Here is a 19,859-nt window from a genome sequence, read left to right on the forward strand (position 1 = left end):
GAAGAAGGGAGAAGGTGGTGGCAGGAGGGGCGAGTAAGCTGAGGTGGCGAAGGAGGAGGGCGCAGAATGCTGCTGGTGGAGTGCGGTGGGAAGGGGAGAAGAGGGAGAGAAGCGAAGGTATCGGAGCGAGAACGGGGGGAGAAAAGGCGCATGCGGTCAGCTGGGAGGGGCGGTCGAGAGAAGAGAGAACTCGCTGGTTGGAGAAGGAGGGGGGAGAAAAGCTGCGTGGAAAAGCGAGGAGGGGAGAAATGGGAGAAGGTGGTGAAGCAAGGAGGCAGCGAGAGAATGCTGGTGGTCGGAAAAGGAGGGGGAAGGAAGAAGTTGGTGGAGGAGCGGGTTGAGAAGGGAGAAGGGGGTGGAGGAGGGAGAGAGAAGCTGGACGTGGAGAAGGAGGAAGGAGGAAGGGAGCGGGCCAAAGAAGGCTATGCTGCGTGGATGAGGAGGGGGCGGAAGGAGAGAAGGGGCAAAATGGAAGGGGAGGAAGGAGGGAGACGAAAGGAGAAGTGGTGGAAGAGGTGGTCTGAGAGCTTGTTGGAGAAAGGAGGAAGGGGGCAGAAGAAGAAGGTGGTGGAGAAGGCAGGGGGAGAAGCTGGTGCGCGTAAGGCGAGAGGGGTGAGAAGAGTTGGTGAGAACGAGGAAGGGGGAGAGGAGCGAAGGAGGAAGCTTGGTGGAGCAAGGAGGAATGGGAGAAGGAGAAGGGACGGAAGAAGTATAGTGGTGGAGAAGGATGGAGCGGGAGAAGCTGGTGGATGAAGGAGGAGGGGGAGAAGGCGAGAAGGTGGTGGGGAGGAATGGAGGGGAGAAGCTGGTGAGAAGGAGGACGGGGGAGAGCGCGAGAAAGCGTGTTGGAGATAAGGAGGGGAGAAGCTGCGTCGAGCTCCTGCCTTCCGTTCTCCTTCCTCACCAGCTTCCCTCTCCCCTTCTCCCCCGTCCTTCTTCTCTACCAGCTTCTCCCCTCTTCTTCCCCCTCCTCCTCCCCTTTGACTCGCATCCCTTCTTCCCCTTTTCCATCCCTCCGTCCTCTCCCTGAACTCTCAACACCTTCTCCTCTAGTCGTCCCCCCCCTACTCCATCATCTTCTCCCCCCTTTCTCCTCACTCTTCTCCACTCCTCCTGCCTTCCCCCTCCATCACCCTTCTCCTCTCCTCCTCCTCCTCCTCCATCACTTTCTCCTCCTCCTCCTCCCTCCTCCATCACCTTCTCTCCTCCTACTCCTCCTCCTCCGCCTCCTCCATCACCTTCTCTCCTCCTCCTCCTCCCTCCTCCATCACCTTCTCTCCTCCTCCTCCAGCCATCACCTTCCCCCCTCCTCCATCAACATTCCCCTCCTCCTCCTCCTTCCTCCTCCATCCCTTCTCTCCATCCTCCTCCCTTCCTCCATCACTTTCTCTCCCTCCTCCTTCCTCCATCACCTTCCCCCTCCTCCTTCCCTCCTCATCACGTCTCCTCTCCTCCTCCTCCCTCCTCCATCACCTTCTCTCCTCCTCCTCCTCATTCCTCCTCCTCCCTCCTCCATCACCTTCCCCTTCCTCCTCCTCCTCCCTCCTCCATCACCTTCTCTCCTCCTCCTCCTCCTCCTCCCTTCTCCTCTCCTCCTCCTCCTCCTCCTCCCTCCTCCATCACCTTCTCTCCTCCTCCTCCTCCCTCCTCCATCACCTTCTCTCCTCCCTTCCTCACTCTCCTCCTCCTCCTCCATGCTCATACCTTCTCTCTCCTGCCTCCTCCTTCCTCCTCCTCCTCCTCCACCTTCTCTCCTCCTCCTCCTCCTCCTCCTCCTCCATCACCTTCTCTCTTCCTCCTCCTCATCCTAACCCTCCTATGGGCAGCCGGGTTAAGATATAATGTGCGCGAACAATTCCAGACCGGTCTGTGATTACCCCAGTCTGAATTTATCCCACTTTATGGGCACACAGATATAAATTTCGCGGGGTAATTCAGACTGGGGGTAATCTCAGACCGTGACACGCGTCTGAGATTACCCCGAGTCTGAATTTAGCCCACCTATGGGCAACACAGGTCACAGGATATTAATTTGCAGGCGGTAATTATCAGACTGGGGGTAATCTGCTCAGCACCGTGACACCGGTTTCTGAGACATTACCCCAGTCTGAATTTACCCACCTACTGCCAGACTATCGTCAGACTGTGGCCGCGGCAGTCTCATATCCAGCGCCTACTGCGCATGCGTCACGGCATGCGCACGAGGTGCAGGGTATTTTCAGACTGGGGCGCAATTCTCAGACCTGACCACCGGCAGTACCCCGGGGGACATAGACCCTCTCAGCGATAGTGATAGTCATAGCTCTGGAGAAATAAACTGTATAGCATTATCATTGTATGTAATTGTAGCTCACACTCATAGTCATAGTCATAGTATATGATTATCTGAACATATAAATAATATTATTATCAGAACACGAATAACCGAATTTTATCAAAAACACAAGACATCCTCAGCTAAAGTTGACTTTAATTACCAACAGGTGTTCGAACGGCTGACACAATAACAACTTCGCTCATCTTCGTCGTGTTGTGTGGACTGCTACGGAATGTATTGGGTGTGCGCACTAACACGGTTACCACCTGTTCCCTTGCAATCTTTCAACCAACCCTTGCATCACAGATCTCTCACATGGGAAGGAAATAACATCAGCTGATCTTGGAATAAATAGCGTGATTTTTATGCGGGCGTCCTAAACGCGACACTAGCGCCGACCAACGGCCGGTAATATCACCGAAAATTCTATTACTATAATTTGATATTATTTTCTCCCAATAGTAAGAGTACATATGTGCATATATGCACGTGTAGATAATTTATAGTTATATGCACATGACTATATGTAAATACGATTTTTTTACTCAAATAACGCAAACTATATGACCAGGAGTAGATAATAGAAGACTATTATCTACGGTGTTGGCAGAAAGATGCGATATGATATGACTACTGATTTAATTAAATTTTTTTTTTTTAGGGTTAGGTTTAGGGTTAGGGTTTTTTTTTTTAGTGCCTAGTTAGTCAATCCTAAGTGCCTAGTAGTCATATCATATCGCCATCTATCTGCCGCGGCGCTGCATTATCTACTCCTTGTATCTTGGCGCCCTCTCTTGTATTTCACAAGGCACCCGAATCAACGAGTGCGGGGATTATCTAGAAAACAAAGGCTAAACGTCGCCTCTAATTCTCTAAATGTTAGTTCACGAATCGCCAGAATTTTCCGTAGGCCTACATATTCTAACGCTGGTTATTCCATGGCTATCCCTTTTCCAGTTATCTATTTGTTGTCCCTCCTTATATATTTCATAACTATCACACTTATATTAAATGTTCCATATCTTCTTTCATATCCTTATTACATCTATTACGTACACTAGCTTATCATTGCTAAAATTATTTTTAAAGTATCCTTTTAGATCAATCATGCAATCCACAACACGAATCGGTAAATGATAATTTTTTCATATATATTCCTTCAATCCGTATGTTTCAATGTTTATATGTTCAGTTTTTGTTTTGCCTTAGCCCCTGCCAGCAGCCAGCGTCAATGTGCATAGCGGCGTGCCTCGCGGGCCGCTTTCTCAAACCCCCTGAGCAGCATCCAGGGCCCTTACGCGGGCCCTGGACCCCGGCCGCAAGAGACTTCGCGCTTCGCACTCGTGGTTCACATTGTACTATAAACAATCGATCCTCGCTCGTAGACAGACAGACACTCCACTATTTGTGCTAGCCGTAATACACTGTTTCACGTGCGTATGTACTACAGTTGCCCGATCGGGCAAGTTAGACCCACGTTGCACTTGCCCGAACGTCCATTCCACTTGCCCCGGGCAATCGGGCAGTCCTTAATGTCAGGCCCTGCCTAACCCTAACACTAACCCTAACCCTAACCCTAACCCTAACCATATCAAATAGTTACCAGGGTACGTTCCGGCAGTACCCTGGGTGACATAGACCCTATGAGCATCAGATTATCCCAAATAGTTCAATCCTACTGACTCGGTTACGGTACTGACACTGTGTGACCCCGTACTATAAATCATCATAATCAACTCGAAAGTAGGGTTAAGCCATTACAAAGTAGGGTAATAAGATGCATTAATTAGTATTGTTAAACTGGATCCACATACATGCATTTACATCATCATCACCATAACTTTACCATAAAGGTAGAGGGTCTGGGATTCTCAAAGAGCTAGCTGTACCAGATGCCTGATCTTGCCATCTTGGTTGGGGGAGCAAGTGGCTTTTTGACTATTATTTTACCAGGATGGGCCCTGCTTCTCGACTCCTAGCATTCACTATTGAGCTTATGAGGGATGTAAATTTGTGCATCATCAGTCTGTGATATTATTTATGCTATTATAATATTACTATATCATTCAGTGTTTCCCCTGCATTGACGTGAGCCACCTCACTAAAATTCTCAGCTGCCACACAGAAATTTGTCCAAAACACTGCCTCGTTGATGAAAATCACTGTTCTTCCATAGAACCAATCCACCATCCATAGCTTATAATGCACAAAAATAGCTTAGGGTGCACCAAATTGCACCATTTTATCAACAACAAAAATCTTTTTTCAATTGTTCAAAATATGTTCCTCGCTTTGCTAGGACCTCGAAACGCGCAAACACACAAAAAATAATGTATCACCTCACAGACCTTTTTCACCAGGTGAAACACTGTCACTCATATCATTATAATGACATGTTTCAGGCAAGCTAAATGGTGGACTGTCATCATTGGCAGCACATGAGCTAGGAAGTCTAGTGGTTACAGAAGCACTACAGAGGGCATCCATAAAAGGATATGAAGTTTCCGAGGTCATCCTGGGACAGGTTAATACAGCAGGTACATAAGCTGATTTAAGTTTGGATTTAAGGTTCTGATACATATTTCATTCCCGTCATCGCCCTAATTCTAACCTTGACCCTAACCTAATCCTAATCCAATCAATTGTTATCCATCTTTGATCGATTGGTACGTGAACAGACAAATCTGTGAGAATTTCATGAATTTAATTTTTTGTTTATTTTTCAATCCAAACTGGATTTATTTCCGTATTGAAGCGCAAGGACAGAATCCCGGCAGGCAAGCTAGTATGGGTGCAGGAATCCCCTCAGAAGTTCCTGCATACTTAGTAAATATGCTTTGTGCATCAGGTATGAAATATCTATATCTATCTATATATATATATATATATCAACATTTATTTTTTGATTATACATGATGTTAGAAATGAATAAAAACAAACTTTATTCAGTCCTATTGTATATATACAGTTAAATAGGTTGTGAAGGTATGTTACTATCCCAAATAGCAGTTGTTAATTTCTTTAATTAGTCAATTTCAAGATAATAACAATTAACGGTCCCCTGGGATTGGCCCAACTTCTTTCTAATACTCTCAGGCTACTGGCTGCCATTACCTAGTCCAAGCCAGTGTTTGTATTGGCTTCATATCTGACAGTATCGTAGCAATCATGTGTTGTATTTGTTGTTTCTTTGACGTATGTGCTTTCACTTCTATCCTTGCAGGTATAAAATCAGTTATCTTGGGTGCGCAGGCGATAACCTGTGGCGATGCTACCATAGTTGTTGCAGGTGGGCAAGAAAGCATGAGCAAGGTTAGTGTTGCTTGCTTCAACATTCAGCAGAGGCAGAATATTTTTAATATCTGTGAGAAACCTCCTAATTTTCAGATGTGGATGCAACCATTGAATCACTGGTTTTGAGTATGGATTGTCATCATTTGAGTCTGTTCATAATAGTGTTATGGAATGAACTCATCTATATTGAATGTATGCAAAAATGAGCTGTAATTATTGGATGCAAGAGAAAGGCACATGTCCGAAGTATATGCGATCTACATGTTCATTGAATTAATCTTGTTGTTTAAGCTCATTCATGTTAAGATGATGTATTCATAAGAATTTGTACTGTAGCTTGTAGTGCATGTATGACCATATCAGGGCGCGAAATTAGCACAGTTTAAGCTCATTCATGTTAAGATGATGTATTCATAAGAATTTGTACTGTAGCTTGTAGTGCATGTATGACCATATCAGGGCGCGAAATTAGCACCGGCTCACCGGCATATATCAGCAAATTATTTGGAGTGCGAGTAACATTGGCAAAACACCGGACCTCTGAGCCGGTGGTTTCGGCCGTGTTAGCGGGCACCTACATTTTTAGCTCACCTTGACATCGTCAAGATGACCCACATGTTTCAAATTGCATATAGTTGTTACTCCTATGGGAGAGGTTTGAACGTCCTATTTTGGAGCACGCCAATCGACCTACTTTCGAGCCACGTCCACTTTTTTGCAAAAATATAAATGGCCATAAGTCAGTTCAGGTTCAACGGATTTTGCTCATTTCTGGTATGTGAATGAATAAGGACTGGCCCCAAAACATATCACACAGGTTTTGATATTTTTTCTTAATTATGCAAATTAGGTAGATTTCGGCAATTCCCCTATGCATTTCAGTGTCTGCCTACGGTCAACGATAACTCAAGAATCGTTTGGCCCACATGTTTCAAATTGCATACAGTTGTTACTCATATGGGAGAGGTTTGAACGTCCTATTGTGGAGCACGCCAGTCGACCTACTTTCGAGCGACATCCACTTTTTGGCAAAAATGGAAATGGCCATAATTCAGTTCAGGTTCAATGGATTTTGCTCAATTCTGGTATGTGAATGAATAAGGACAGGCCCCAAAACATATCACACGGGTTTTTATTTTATTTTTAAATTATGCAAATTAGGTAGATTTTGCCAGGAGATATGCTATATAATGGGAGTTCTCCCATATATACTCTTGCTTTATATATCCCCCCGTCCTCTTCTATCGCACCCAAGGTGAGCTACAGTGTCATTTACACTTTCATTATTTATAGCATTAATGATTAATTAGCAAATAGCCTACATTACTGTTTTACCTGAAGGATATCACCCCATTTTACAAATCTGAAATCAAGAATGCAGACGAGAAACATATGACATTGATTTTACAAACAAAATTTGTGAGGGCTGGTAAATTATGGTGCGGGCGGGTAAAAAAATGCTGTTACCAGCCCTCTGGGCCGGTGCAAAAAAATCTGAATTTTGTGCCCTGCATATTCCTACGCTTTAGTTGTTTGCAACAACGTTTTACAATGTTACAATGCAGGCACCCCACTGCGTTAACATGCGAGCCGGGGTGAACTTTGGAAATCAGACGTTGGTGGACTCTTTGATGGCAGATGGGCTGATTGATGCGTTTGAGAAATGTCATATGGGCATTACAGGTAATCCTGCATGGTATAGACAGCACTATCATAGTTGGCAGTAATGTTCCCAGTAATGTTGGCAGTTAATGTTTAAAAGGGGTGACTGTAGATGTTTGTACTGACTTTCGAACCCTTTAACTTGGCTGTATTAATCTAGCAATTATTTGTATAACACAGACACACAGTAATTGCTATCAAAGCATTATTATCATTCAATCTGTAGTATTTTAGTATTTTGTGCTATCTTTTGTCATACAGCATGAAACATATGCTATATAATTTTTGTTTCCAAAATGTAATAATAAAATCACTAGTTCTCTTTGTGTACGAGTGGTGTATCGGTGTGTGTTATTCTAGCTGAAAATGTGGCAGTGCAGTGGAAGGTGAGCAGAGAAGATCAGGACAAGTTTGCACTGGATTCTCAACTCAAGTATGAGCGTGCACTTGCTGCTGGTCACTTTGACAAGGAGATTCTACCTGTTTCTGTGCAGATGAGAAAGGGTGAGCATAGTAACTGTAATCCTTGAATCGAGACAGCAGCACTTTGCTTGCAGATCGTGGAGTCTAAGCTAATAAAAGCTGGTTTATATAATGGTGTAGTGAAGTTCAACCGCATCTTGGCATGCTAAATATTCCTTTGTCTCGTAGTCAGCTCATTGTTTTTTGAAGTCGTGCATCTATGTACAACGAAAAGGGGCAAGGGGCAAAAATTGGATAGATGTCCTAGCTGTTATGCTTTTTAAACTCCTATATAATGTTCATACTGTGGTGTTTTCCAGTATTGTGGTTGTAACTATAAATAATATCAAGAAATTCCTCCTAGTATCAGTAATACTGTCCGTCTTTACCATGTGCAGTGTACTTAACTGTAAGGACCTTTGATCGTGTGCTTGCAGGGGTCAATATGGTGAGTAAAGATGAGCATCCACGCCCAGGTTCTACACTGGAGGCATTTGCTAAACTGCGACCTGCCTTCGATAAGACTGGGACAGTTACGGCAGGAAATTCCTCGGGCAAGTAGTTCGACAGGCACCCATGTTCGTTATTCTCACAGTATCGTTGTCAGGCAAAATGTTTGGCAATAAAAGTTTAAAAATGTCAAAAAATGTCTAGGCAGCTAAAGCAGCCATTTTTGTTTATAGGCCATATCAAAAAATCAGAACAAAGCCAGTAGGAGTACCTAATAAAACATGTTTATTATGTAAAACATCTATATTAGTATGTGCACTTGAATCCACTGTGCTCCCTTACCAATGAGTTATTACTATAACAATGAATATCAATTATACTATCAACATGCATGGCCTCTATAAGGTTTGTTGTGGCATCAAATTCTGTTAATAAATTTAAAATCAGCATTGATACCATAATAAAATATACAGTGCTCTTGCCTTTTCATAGGTTAGATAACTTAATGCTGTAACTATATCTCATTTGCAATCATAGACGAATCAAGCGTAGTATTACAAAAATATGACATCTGTATTGTACAGGTAGTAAAATTGCATATTTCTATTGTGCAGGTATAAATGATGGTGCTGCTGCAGTGGTACTAATGACACGGACTGAAGCAGAAAAGAGAGGTCTTTCTCCCATGTCACGCATAGTATCATGGGCCCAAGTAGGCGTGGATCCAGCTATCATGGGAACTGGTCCTATCAAGGCGGTGGAACTAGCTGTACGTATCCTCTCTGTGGTTCATGGAAGAACGTACACGATAATAGATAATCCAAGGGGCATTTCTGTATCTGTATCTGCGATTTGTCTTTTATATGCAACTATAGTCAAGACTATAAACGCTTAGAATGTGTGAATAACGAACTTCAGAAATAGCTAATAGCATGGCGATTTTTCTCTAAAAAAGGTCAACCTATAAAAATTATTGCCGTTGTAGCAGATTTTATACGTGAATCGGTTTTGATCTTGTTTCGTTAGCATGTTCCTCGACACACTTCACACATAGTGTTCCTTCTATGCATTGATGTGTTCTGTGTTATGTTTTTCGCAGTGCTGAATAATGAATGCTTATAGATGATAAATGAATGACGTCACAAACAGTTGCTTCGTTGTTTACGGTTAAATATCTTCTGGCATATGAACTGTTCACGCTTTCTTCATTGTGTTTATAAAGTGCAATATTTTTTTCAGCAATAGCTGCAAACGATTGATTATGTTTGCCACCAGGGTGCAGCACCTAGTCATACACACTGTTGTGAACTAATTGGTAATGAATACTTGCATTCCCCTCCAGTTGAAAAAGGCAGGATGGTCTCCATCAGATGTGGACCTGATGGAGCTAAATGAAGCATTTGCTGCACAATCCTTGGCTGTGATAAGAGACATCCATGTTGACCCAACCAAGGTAAAAGACATTTACACACATAGGTGTCATGAGTTGTAGACAGCACGCTCATAGATAGGCACAGTTACAGTCTGACCTCCTTTATCCGGCCATCCGTTATCCGGAAATCTCTATTAACCGGCCGTGATCTCGCAGTGTACTATGTTCTCTGTTTTTCATTCATTTCCACTTAAAAATCTCGCTCAAAGCTTGCTCAAAACTCGCGCGATGTACCAACCGTACGTGTGTTTGCGTGTGCGCGTGCGCGCAGGTGTGTGTGTGTGTGTTGTCCGCTCGTGTCTGCTATGCCTCCGGTATAATTTCTGTTTTATTTCATTTTATTTCCATTTCATATAAACCATTAAACACGACAGTTTGTTACAAATAATCATAGCAACGAGTAAATACATTATCACATGCATGAACCCTACTGAACTGCATAGAAATGCTGTGTTGTATAACTCTCATATCCAGCCAAATCCCACATCCGGATGGGTGCCGGTCTCGACGTGGCTGGATAAAGGAGGTCGGACTGTGCTAAAATCAAACATAATTGCCAATACAGGGTCTGTGTTGTGAGGTACTGGGTAGGTTGTTTGCCGTATTCGTGTGAGAATTAGCAGATGTACCATAACAAATATTTTTTTTCAAGCTGCATGGCTCAACATTCGCACACAATTCAAAATTATTGCAGCACCTGGAAGTTTATGGATTTGGGACAGACATGTTTTATATACACAGAGTTTATTTGTCTATATACTACGTGATATTCCTTTATATATATATATATATATATATGTGGAGATTTCGGGGGTGTGTAACTCACAGGAGCAGTAGACTAGATCAGGATGGATAGATTGAACTCGCAGTATAGATGGAATAACTATAATATATTGACTAAAGAGAGGATGAAATATAGATCGCACATAAATATGTCAACACGCACGTCCGTTGGCGCAGCCATCTTGGATCAGGCTATCACTGCTACTGCTATGGTCGGAGAAAACAAGGGGTGAATACGCGGAAAGCGGTAACGCAAGATAAATAGAATATAATAATCTGCGCGGTTATGTATTATTAGTCAGCATAATATATGAGGAGATTTGAATAGAATGAATAGTCTAAGTTGTCGAGGAGAGGAATATTTACTTAGAAACGAGTTGCATAGGATGATGCAACCATCGTACCAGACACGGGTTGCGTCATCAGGTGAGGCAATCATGGTACTACCAGGTACGGATTGCACCAGCGAACGAAATCTGCGTGCCAGCTAGGTATATAAGGCACGCCGAATCGCAGAGCAGGAGCGTTATTTTTCAGGTACAGGTAGAGAAAGAAGAAAAAGGAAGAAGAAGAGAGAGGGAGCGGAAGCGTTGCAGAGCGAGAGGATAGAAGCACAGGTTTTCAGGTAGGTGAAAACCGGAGACGAACGGGAGAAGGGAATAAAACGAGGACGGAGAAGAACGGGATTCCGGTTAGGTAGAGCCAGGAGCGACTACGAGGGAGACCCCTTGGAGACTGCCTCGTACTATCTCAGTAGCACCACTGCAGTGTCATCCCACATGGGTGATACCTGTGAAAGTAGAGGACTGGGACATGAAATTTTTAGTAGACAGCGGATCGAGTACAACGCTGATTAATAAAAATAGGTTCAACGACATCAAAGCAAGTACAGGGCTACAGCTGATAACGAGAAAGAGAGATCTGAAGATGGCGAACGGCGATGCAATGAATAGTCCTGGAGAGACTGTTGTCCGTCTAGAAATTGCCGAGCATACCTACAATAGGAAAACAATGGTTATTGCCCAATTAGAGGATTTAGATGGGATTTTGGGACTCGACTTTCTCGTCCCGAACAATGCTATCCTGAACATTACTACAGGGATGCTATCACTCGATGGGAGAGAGATTCAAGGATTTTGGACAGGTGGAGAGAATGGTAGACCAGTATACGTCGATGAGACGACGATGCTGAAGCCAGGGAAAAGATACAGAATCCCTGGATGGACTTATGCTGACGATAAGGTATCCAAAGGAAACTAGGTGAGGCTAGTGCCTATCCCAGAATTTCAGCAGCTGGAGGCACAGGGGATTCGGATGGAGCAGACGGTGTTCCCAAGGGATGTGATGAAGGTACCCTTGGTTATCTCTCACGCCGGAGAGAAGCCTACCCTGTTGTTGGAGGATCAGCAAGTAGGGGAACTCAAACCAGTGGAGGAGAGTGAGACACAGCAAGGACAGCAGTTGGTGAGCGTTCTGAACGGCATGGCACCGCTTAAGTTAGCTGACCACCTACAGAATCTACTGGATAGGGTAGATGCAAAACTGAGACCGGAGCAGCGAAGTAAAGTGGCTGGGACACTGCATAGCTATCGAGATATATTCGCGGGACCGGGAGATGGTCTCGGAAGGACGAATATTGTTAAGCATAAGATAAATGTAGGTGATGCGGGACCGATAAAGCAGCCGCCGCGCCGAGTTCCGTTCCACCGGCAGGCAGACATGGATAAGGAAATAGCAGACATGGTAGCAAAGGGAGTCATCGAACCAGGAAGCGGAGCTTGGGCTTCACCGGTCGTGTTAGTAGCCAAGAAGGATGAAGGTGTCTGGTTTTGTATTGACTACAGAAGGGTTAACCGCATATATCGAAAAGATGCGTTCCCATTACCTAGAATGGACGATTTGCTTGACGCACTGGGAGGAGCATACTGGTTTGCAACATTAGATTTAGCAGCAGGCTACTGGCAGGTAGAAATGGACGAGGAGTCGTAGGATGTCACAGGATTCTCCACAAAGGAAGCTTTGTGGCGTTTCCGGGTGATGCCGTTCGGATTGTCCGACGCACCGGCGACCTTTCAGCGACTAATGGGAGTGGTCTTGCAAGGCTTGCTAGGCCGGAAGTGCTTAGTTTACCTGGATGACATCATCATCCTTGGAAAGACGTTCGAGGAGACGCTCGAGAATCTAGAAACAGTCTTCAACCAGCTGAGAGCAGCAAACCTAAAGTTAAAGCCAGCGAAATGCCATGTATTTCGGACAACAGTTAAATACTTAGGGCATACAGTGACGGGAGGAGGATTAGAATGTGACCCGGCCAAGATAGAAGCCGTAGCAACTTGGCACACACCACGATCAGTGGGGGAGACTCGGAGTTTTCTAGGACTGGCTTCATATTACAGGCGATTCATACCTGGATTTTCTACTATAGCAGCGCCTCTCTCGGAGCTGACGAAAAAGGGAGTTAAATTTAGATGGGGAGAGGACGAGGAAAGAGCGTTCGGCCAACTTAAGCGATCGCTGACCTCTGCGCCGATATTAGCTTACCCGACGTCAGAGGACAAGTTCATACTGGATACGGATGCAAGCAAGACAGGCTTAGGAGCTGTGTTGTCGCAGGTTCAGAATGGCGAGGAGAAGGTCGTAGCATACGCCAATCGGACGCTGAACAGCTCGCAGGCGAGATACTGTACGACCAAGAAAGAATTGTTAGCAGTAGTGGTATTTGTCAAACAGTACCACCATTATCTATGGGAAAGACCATTTAAGATAAGAACCGATCATGCATCGTTGATTTGGTTGGTCAATTTCAAGAACCCGGAGGGGATGGTAGCGCGATGGATAGCATTATTAGATACGTACGACTTTGAAATTGAGCACCGGAGAGGACAGCATCACCAGAATGCGGACGCGTTGTCACGTAAGACAGTCCGAAAATGCCCGAACGAGAACTGCCCAGATAGCAGGCATGGAATGATGGAAGCGGATGCCCAACCAGCGATGGAGATGCACTCAGAGGAAGAGGAAACGCACGTTCAGGAGGAAGAAGACGAGGAAAGTAGTAGCGAGGAACCACCCAGCTGTAGTAGGGAACGAGAGAATTCTACATGGGAGGAGAGACGGTTCTTCATGTGAGGATAAGGAGCAGCGTGGGCAGGTGTTAGTAGTGACCGAGGGAGAGCGAGAGGATCGCAGAAAAAATCCCGAGGATCAGGGGGAAGACCATGATGTATGCAACCCGGAAAATATTAGGAGATTACATGATAAGGACCCTGTGATTGTTTTCTTCAAGGAACGAAAAGAAGCAGCGTTGGACAAACCTGAGTTTGCAGAAATTGCAGGAATGGGATCGGAGGCGAAAGCGTACTGGGGGCAGTGGAATCAGTTAGAGGTGCAGGAAGGTAAATTGTATAGACAATGGGAGACGCCGGTCACGCTGACTCATCCCATACTTCAGTTGGTATTACCTAAGGAATTACAAAGAGAAATATTTCAGCAGCTACATTACCATCGTACAGCAGGACATCAAGGGGAGAAGCGGAGTAGATCCAGCATTCAGCAACGGTTCTACTGGCCACACTACACGAAGGATATCAAGAGATGGTGCCAGTACTGCACTGTGTGTGCGCAGAGAAAGCCTGGAAAAGGGTTGAAAAGGGGAAGGTTAAAACAGTCGGAAGTAGGCGCTCCATTCGAACGGATCGCCATCGACATCATGGGTCCGCTAGAAGAAACAGAGAGAGGGAATAAGGTGATCATGGTGGTATGCGACTATTTTACAAAATGGACGGAATGCCTTGCGCTGCCGAATCAGGAGGCATATACGGTAGCAGACGTCTTGGTGACAGAATACATCTGCCGGTACGGGGTTCCGTAAAAATCCACACCGATGAAGGACCGGATTTCGAATCTCGCTTATTTCAGGGAGTCTGTGAGATCCTGCAAATAGATAAAACAAGAACAACACCGTATCATCTTAGGTTCGACGGATTAGTAGAACGATATAATAGAACGCTTTAACAAATCCTTTTGTTATTTGTTAATCAAAACAGAGACGACTGGGATGATCATCTACCGTTCGTCTCGATGGCTTACCGAGCAACCGCACAAGCATCTACTGGGTGTTCACAAAATTTAATGATGTTTGGAAGGGAGATACATATGCCAGTGGACGTCATGGTAGGACCAGCACCAGGTGCTGCAGTGAAGGTGCCAGGTGGGGGAAGTGTCCGCATGAGTACGTGCAATGGATCCAGGACGTCATGGGGGAAGCCTACGACTTTGCGAGAACAACATTGAAACAAGCGGCGAAATGACAGAAGCGGGCGTACGATAAGAGTGTTAGGCCGATTACCTTCCGAGAGGGAGAGTTCGCATGGTATTGGTACCCGCCGGCAGTTCGGAGGAAGTTAGGACATGGCTGGCAGGGGCCATACTTAATCATCCGGAAGGTGAGTGACCTACTCTACGTCATACAGCGGGAGCCACGGGCAAGAAGAAAAGTGGTGCACATCGACTACTTAAAGCCCTATAAAACGGAGCAACCACTGGAGGATTGGCGAGAACCCCCGAGGGAAGAGCAGAGGGAGCCCACAGACCATGTCGAGGAAGGCGATGATGAGGGGGAGGAAATTCTGTGGGAGATATTATTTCAGGAACTGGTCCTAGAAGAGGAGGAGACAGCAGAACAGACCTATGAAGCAGATCTTGGTCTGAGGCGGGGGACAAGAGCCCATAAACCACTACACAAGATGGATTTGTAAAGGAGGGGCCATTGTTTTGTTTTGTTTTGTTTTGCTTTGTTTTGTTTGGTTTGTTTAGGCAGCCGCCAGAGATCATCGACTCATCGCGGTGGATTTTTGTTTGTTTGTTTTGGTTTATTTTGTTTTCTTTACGTAGGGGCCATGAGTTAGAGTTAATGCCGCAAGAGGGAAAAACGATCTCCGGAGGGGAGGAAAGCGAGGGCGGCCGGCGAGCTCGTCCAAGGAGAGCGAATACCCGATGGGGGCAGTGGCCCAAGGAAATCACCAGCATCCGGCAGGCGGAGCGAGAGGCGGAGCGGGAGGCCCGGTTTCACCTGGCCAGGGCGGGGTGGTCACCTCGGCGGTGCTGGGAAGAGAGGCACCCGGAACGAGAGGTGACCCTCCTGGACCTCCCGCTCGCCTGGAGCCGGAAGTCGGCCAAGGACTAGGGCCAAACCTCTAGCTCGTCGAGCGGCAGGGTGGCGGCAATCTGCCTGGCGGGGAGACCGCCGCCGGAGTCCCTGGCGAGGAAGAAGGAAAGGAGCGATAGGCGGATAACGGAGAGGCGGCGACAGTTAAGGAAGGCCATGAAAGCGGTGGATAGGGAACGGCTGGAGAAGGAGGGGCAGGCGGAACAGGAGCGAGTGAGGTTCGAATTGGAAGAGGCAAGGGAGGGGGTAGGCAGACTGAGAGGTGAGGCGAGAGACTAGAGAAGGGAGGAGAGGAAGGAACCACATTAGATACCTCCATTTATTTTATACTTATAACCATTGTATGTACAGGTAGAATTAGCACCAAGCAGTATTAATCGATTGTGATATTTTTATACATATATATATATATATATTGCTGCTGTTACCGTTGTATAGAGTCTCAGGAAGTAAACCGACTACCTCTAAGTAAAGGAATATGGTAAAAAGTGATATATATCGTATATACAGGACCCGTTTACATCCTTGTTATACCGGTGTTATAAAAGTGAATATAGAAGGTATATTTATATAAAACAGAAAAGACTTCAAAGTTTCATTTCGCAGACACGTTGGGGGATGACAAAGGCGTATCCGAGGGCGGATACTAATAGGAGTTGGGGGTAGTTGTGGAGATTTCGGGGGTGTGTAACTCACAGGAGCATTAGACTAGATCAGGATGGATAGATTGAACTCACAGTATAGATGGAATAACTATATATATTGACTAAAGAGGATGAAATATAGATCGCACATAAATATGTCAACACGCACGTCCATGGGCGCAGCCATCTTGGATCAGGCTATCACTGCTACTGCTATGGTCGGGGAAAACAAGGGGTGAATACGCGGAAAGCGGTAACGCAAGATAAATAGAATATAATAATCTGCGCGGTTATGTATTATTAGTCAGCATAATCAGAGGTCCCAAGTTGGGAAAGTCCAAGAAAGGGAGTCAGCAATCCAAGAAAGGGAGCCAGCATTGGCCCAGCAATCCAAGAAAGGGAGCCAGGTCAATCGCCGTTTTTTCGCAGTGCGCAAAAACAAGAAAAACGTTGTGGCGGGCTGCGATATGTGTTTGTCGCGGCACACCACCATTTTTTATAAAGTATACATGTAAAATCATCGTTTTATCGCCTTTTATTGTTTGCTGGAATCAAAGTACATCAACAACAACGGCAAATTTAGTAATTTACTGATTTACTGATGTAAATTTTCATATGGCTGAAAAATGTTACAAACCGGGAGCTTCTGACCTCATTCCGGGTCACCGGGAGCTGCGTGTCATACCGGGAGTCTCCCGGTGAGACCGGGAGACTTGGGACGTCTGGCATAATATACGAGGAGATTTGAATAGAATGAATAGTCTAAGTTGTCGAAGAGAGGAATATTTACTTAGAAACGAGTTGCATAGGATGATGCAACCATCGTACCAGACACGGGTTGCGTCATCAGGTGAGGCAATCATGGTACTACCAGGTACGGATTGCACCAGCGAACGAAATCGGCATGCCAGCTAGGTATATAAGGCACGCCGAATCGCAGAGCAGGAAGAGAAAGAAGAAAAAGAAAGAAGAAGAAGAAGAGAGAGGGAGCGGAAGCGTTGTAGAGAGAGGCTAGAGGCACAGGTTTTCAGGTAGGTGAAAACCGGAGACGAACGGGAGAGGGGAATAAAACGAGGACGGAGAAGAACGGGATTCCGGTTAGGTAGAGCCAGGAGCGACAACGAGGGAGACACCCTTGGAGACTGCCTAGGTCTACGCGAGGAAAGGACGAACGTGAGAGGGGAAGACGAAACCGGCGACGCGTTACTTCTTCAATATTAATTTAGTGGTGATAGGATCCGCTGCATATACGAATGCAGGGGAATTATTTGTGAACTAGTAGGAATCAATAAAGCTATAACCGTACAGTTAACCGAATCTCACCGTTTTCTGTTCAGCTGGTGCTACCTGTTATCCACTACGTGACATCACCGTCCTGCCTAATATACCGGCAGGAGCGAACACTGGATCCAAACAACTAGGACACGCGTTAACTAAGTAACGCCGGTCGTACCGTAGTCGCTACCCCTAAGGCCACTACATATATATATATATATATATTAAAATCCAACCAATGCGCCGCTCACAACACTGAATTATTATCAAAACATGCCTTTCACAATAATGCTGCATAAATTAACAAACTGTTATACATTCCAACAACACTCCAACCTATATAATGCAACATCAGGAACCTTTTGTCTACACCTTCTGAACGGAAGTTTCTGTACTATAGTTTACTGCTATTTAGAGATATGTTGATGAAAGATTGTACTAAATATTGCATAATGCTGTTAATAAGAAATATTTACACTATTTATTCATATTCTTTGTAGATAAATATATCTGGTGGGGCAATTGCGCTTGGACATCCACTGGGTGCATCAGGAACAAGGATCCTAGTAACTCTGCTTCATGGAATGCAGCGTATCGGAGCTAGGAAAGGAGTTGCTGCTCTCTGTGTTGGAGGTGGCATGGGGATCGCCATCTGTGTCGAAATGTAGTGGTGGATTGTGCGAGCTTGCAGAAATTTGTGGTCACTGAGAGCTTGCGTGTGGCATCATGGAGTGCTGTTGATATTACCCAGCTCACACAACCACACATGCATGTTTGTACAGTTACGCAAACCTTTTTTAATCACTCCTACTAGAATGAAATGGTATGTGTGCATATAAATAAATAAATATATACAAATATATGTATATATATATATAATATTTATTTATTGACACATGCACTTTAATCTACCCACAGGGTTCTGGTTCTAGTAAACTGTGTACAGTAGTGCGTGATTTAACGTGGTGTTTGTGTAGAATATGAAGAACAAATGTGATATTGAACAATGGTATTACTTGGTATATGACTGGTATTGTTACAGGAGTCTTGCTGCAGAATTTAATTGCCATGAAATGGTAGGGTAGAGTCTCTCTTTTTTTTCTCCCTCTCTCTATCTATCTCTCCCCTTCTCCCTCTCCCCCTTCCCTTTCTCCCCCTTTCTTCCTATCTCTTCCTTGCCCCCTCCTCACTCCATCTATGTCTCTATCTCTCATAGCGTGTATGTGTGTGTCTGTATCTCTCGTTTGAAATCATGTGTATGTGTACTTTTTTATCGAGTAGTGCAGTAAATTGTGATAATTTTAGCATTGTGCCTTTTATAACCTTGGTTAGATGACATAATCAATTACATAAACATTTGTACGAAATAATTGTTACTTGTATCTAAAGTTCATATAGCGTAACTGTTACTGTTATGATCAATGTAAAAATAATATAGCGATACTACCAGGGAAAAAAATTTCTTTTTTTACGGGAGCTCTTTTTCAAAAGTCTGTGGAAAAAATAGCTCTCGGCAAAAAAATTTTACGGGAGCTATTTTGAGCCTCACGGGACCGATTTCGGAGGTTTGAAGAGTGAATCGCTCATCGCTCCCAGGTATTTTTTACCCTGGATACTACCTGAAACAGTGGTCCCTGTTATGTGTGACAGCACTCGTTTGGTGGGATTACTAGGGCTGTAGTCTCGACTGGATTGTGCCAGAATGGAGGGGCAACTTTATGTAACCCACCAAAAAATATTTTGTCCATACGTCTATCTATGTTCCCTCATAATTCCTCATTTGAGACAAAAGTTTACACACGTGGCTTGGACCTTGCCAGGGCTATACGGCCCTGATACACTGCTGCTTGTAAATGTGAGGTGTCTGTCATTCATGTGGTGTCGGTCTGCCCTAGACATTACTCAACGTATATAAGTGTACATTGGAATTCATTGTTTATTGGTTCCATGAAATCACGAGGAATTGTAAAACGCCGAATTTCAATGCATGAATTTCAATGAGAAAACATTTCTTTCTACAAACAAAATTTGAAGAAAATTTATAGTGATATTACAGTTTAACGACTGTCGTATTTAAATTATATTGAAATAAACATGCAAAACACGTGAATTAAAACGGATAATAATGAATAGTAATAATAAAGCAGTATATATTTTAAAAATATGTTCAATTCCTTTTATTTAAAGCTGTATCGTCTAGTATTTATTGCGAGCGTGAAGACACGAGCGCAACGTGCTCTGATACGTTAACGCCTCAGAAACGTTAAATTCAAACTGCAAAACAACGAAAATGCGTAGTGCCAGAGAACTTTTTACTGATCAATATATATAATATATATATATATATATATATATATATATATATATATATAT

At 44.5% G+C, this 19,859-nt stretch overlaps 1 protein-coding gene across 1 annotated transcript; it reads left to right on the forward strand.

Moving 5' to 3' along the window:
• Window positions 1-4,712: 4,712 nt before the first annotated feature.
• LOC106805726 (acetyl-CoA acetyltransferase, cytosolic-like) lies at window positions 4,713-18,980 on the forward strand (the record flags this gene model as incomplete). The annotated part of the gene is made up of 9 exons (XM_014807432.1): window positions 4,713-4,854; window positions 5,073-5,165; window positions 5,541-5,629; window positions 7,177-7,294; window positions 7,634-7,777; window positions 8,173-8,289; window positions 8,800-8,954; window positions 9,528-9,638; window positions 17,987-18,980. Coding segments are annotated over 9 exons (1,137 nt in total), but the record flags the coding sequence as incomplete, so codon positions are not given.
• Between the last annotated feature and the right edge of the window lie 879 nt (window positions 18,981-19,859).

This window comes from Priapulus caudatus, unplaced genomic scaffold (genome assembly GCF_000485595.1).
Source record: "Priapulus caudatus unplaced genomic scaffold, Priapulus_caudatus-5.0.1 Scaffold7, whole genome shotgun sequence".
In the NCBI taxonomy this organism is placed as follows: Eukaryota; Metazoa; Priapulida; class Priapulimorpha; order Priapulimorphida; family Priapulidae; genus Priapulus; species Priapulus caudatus.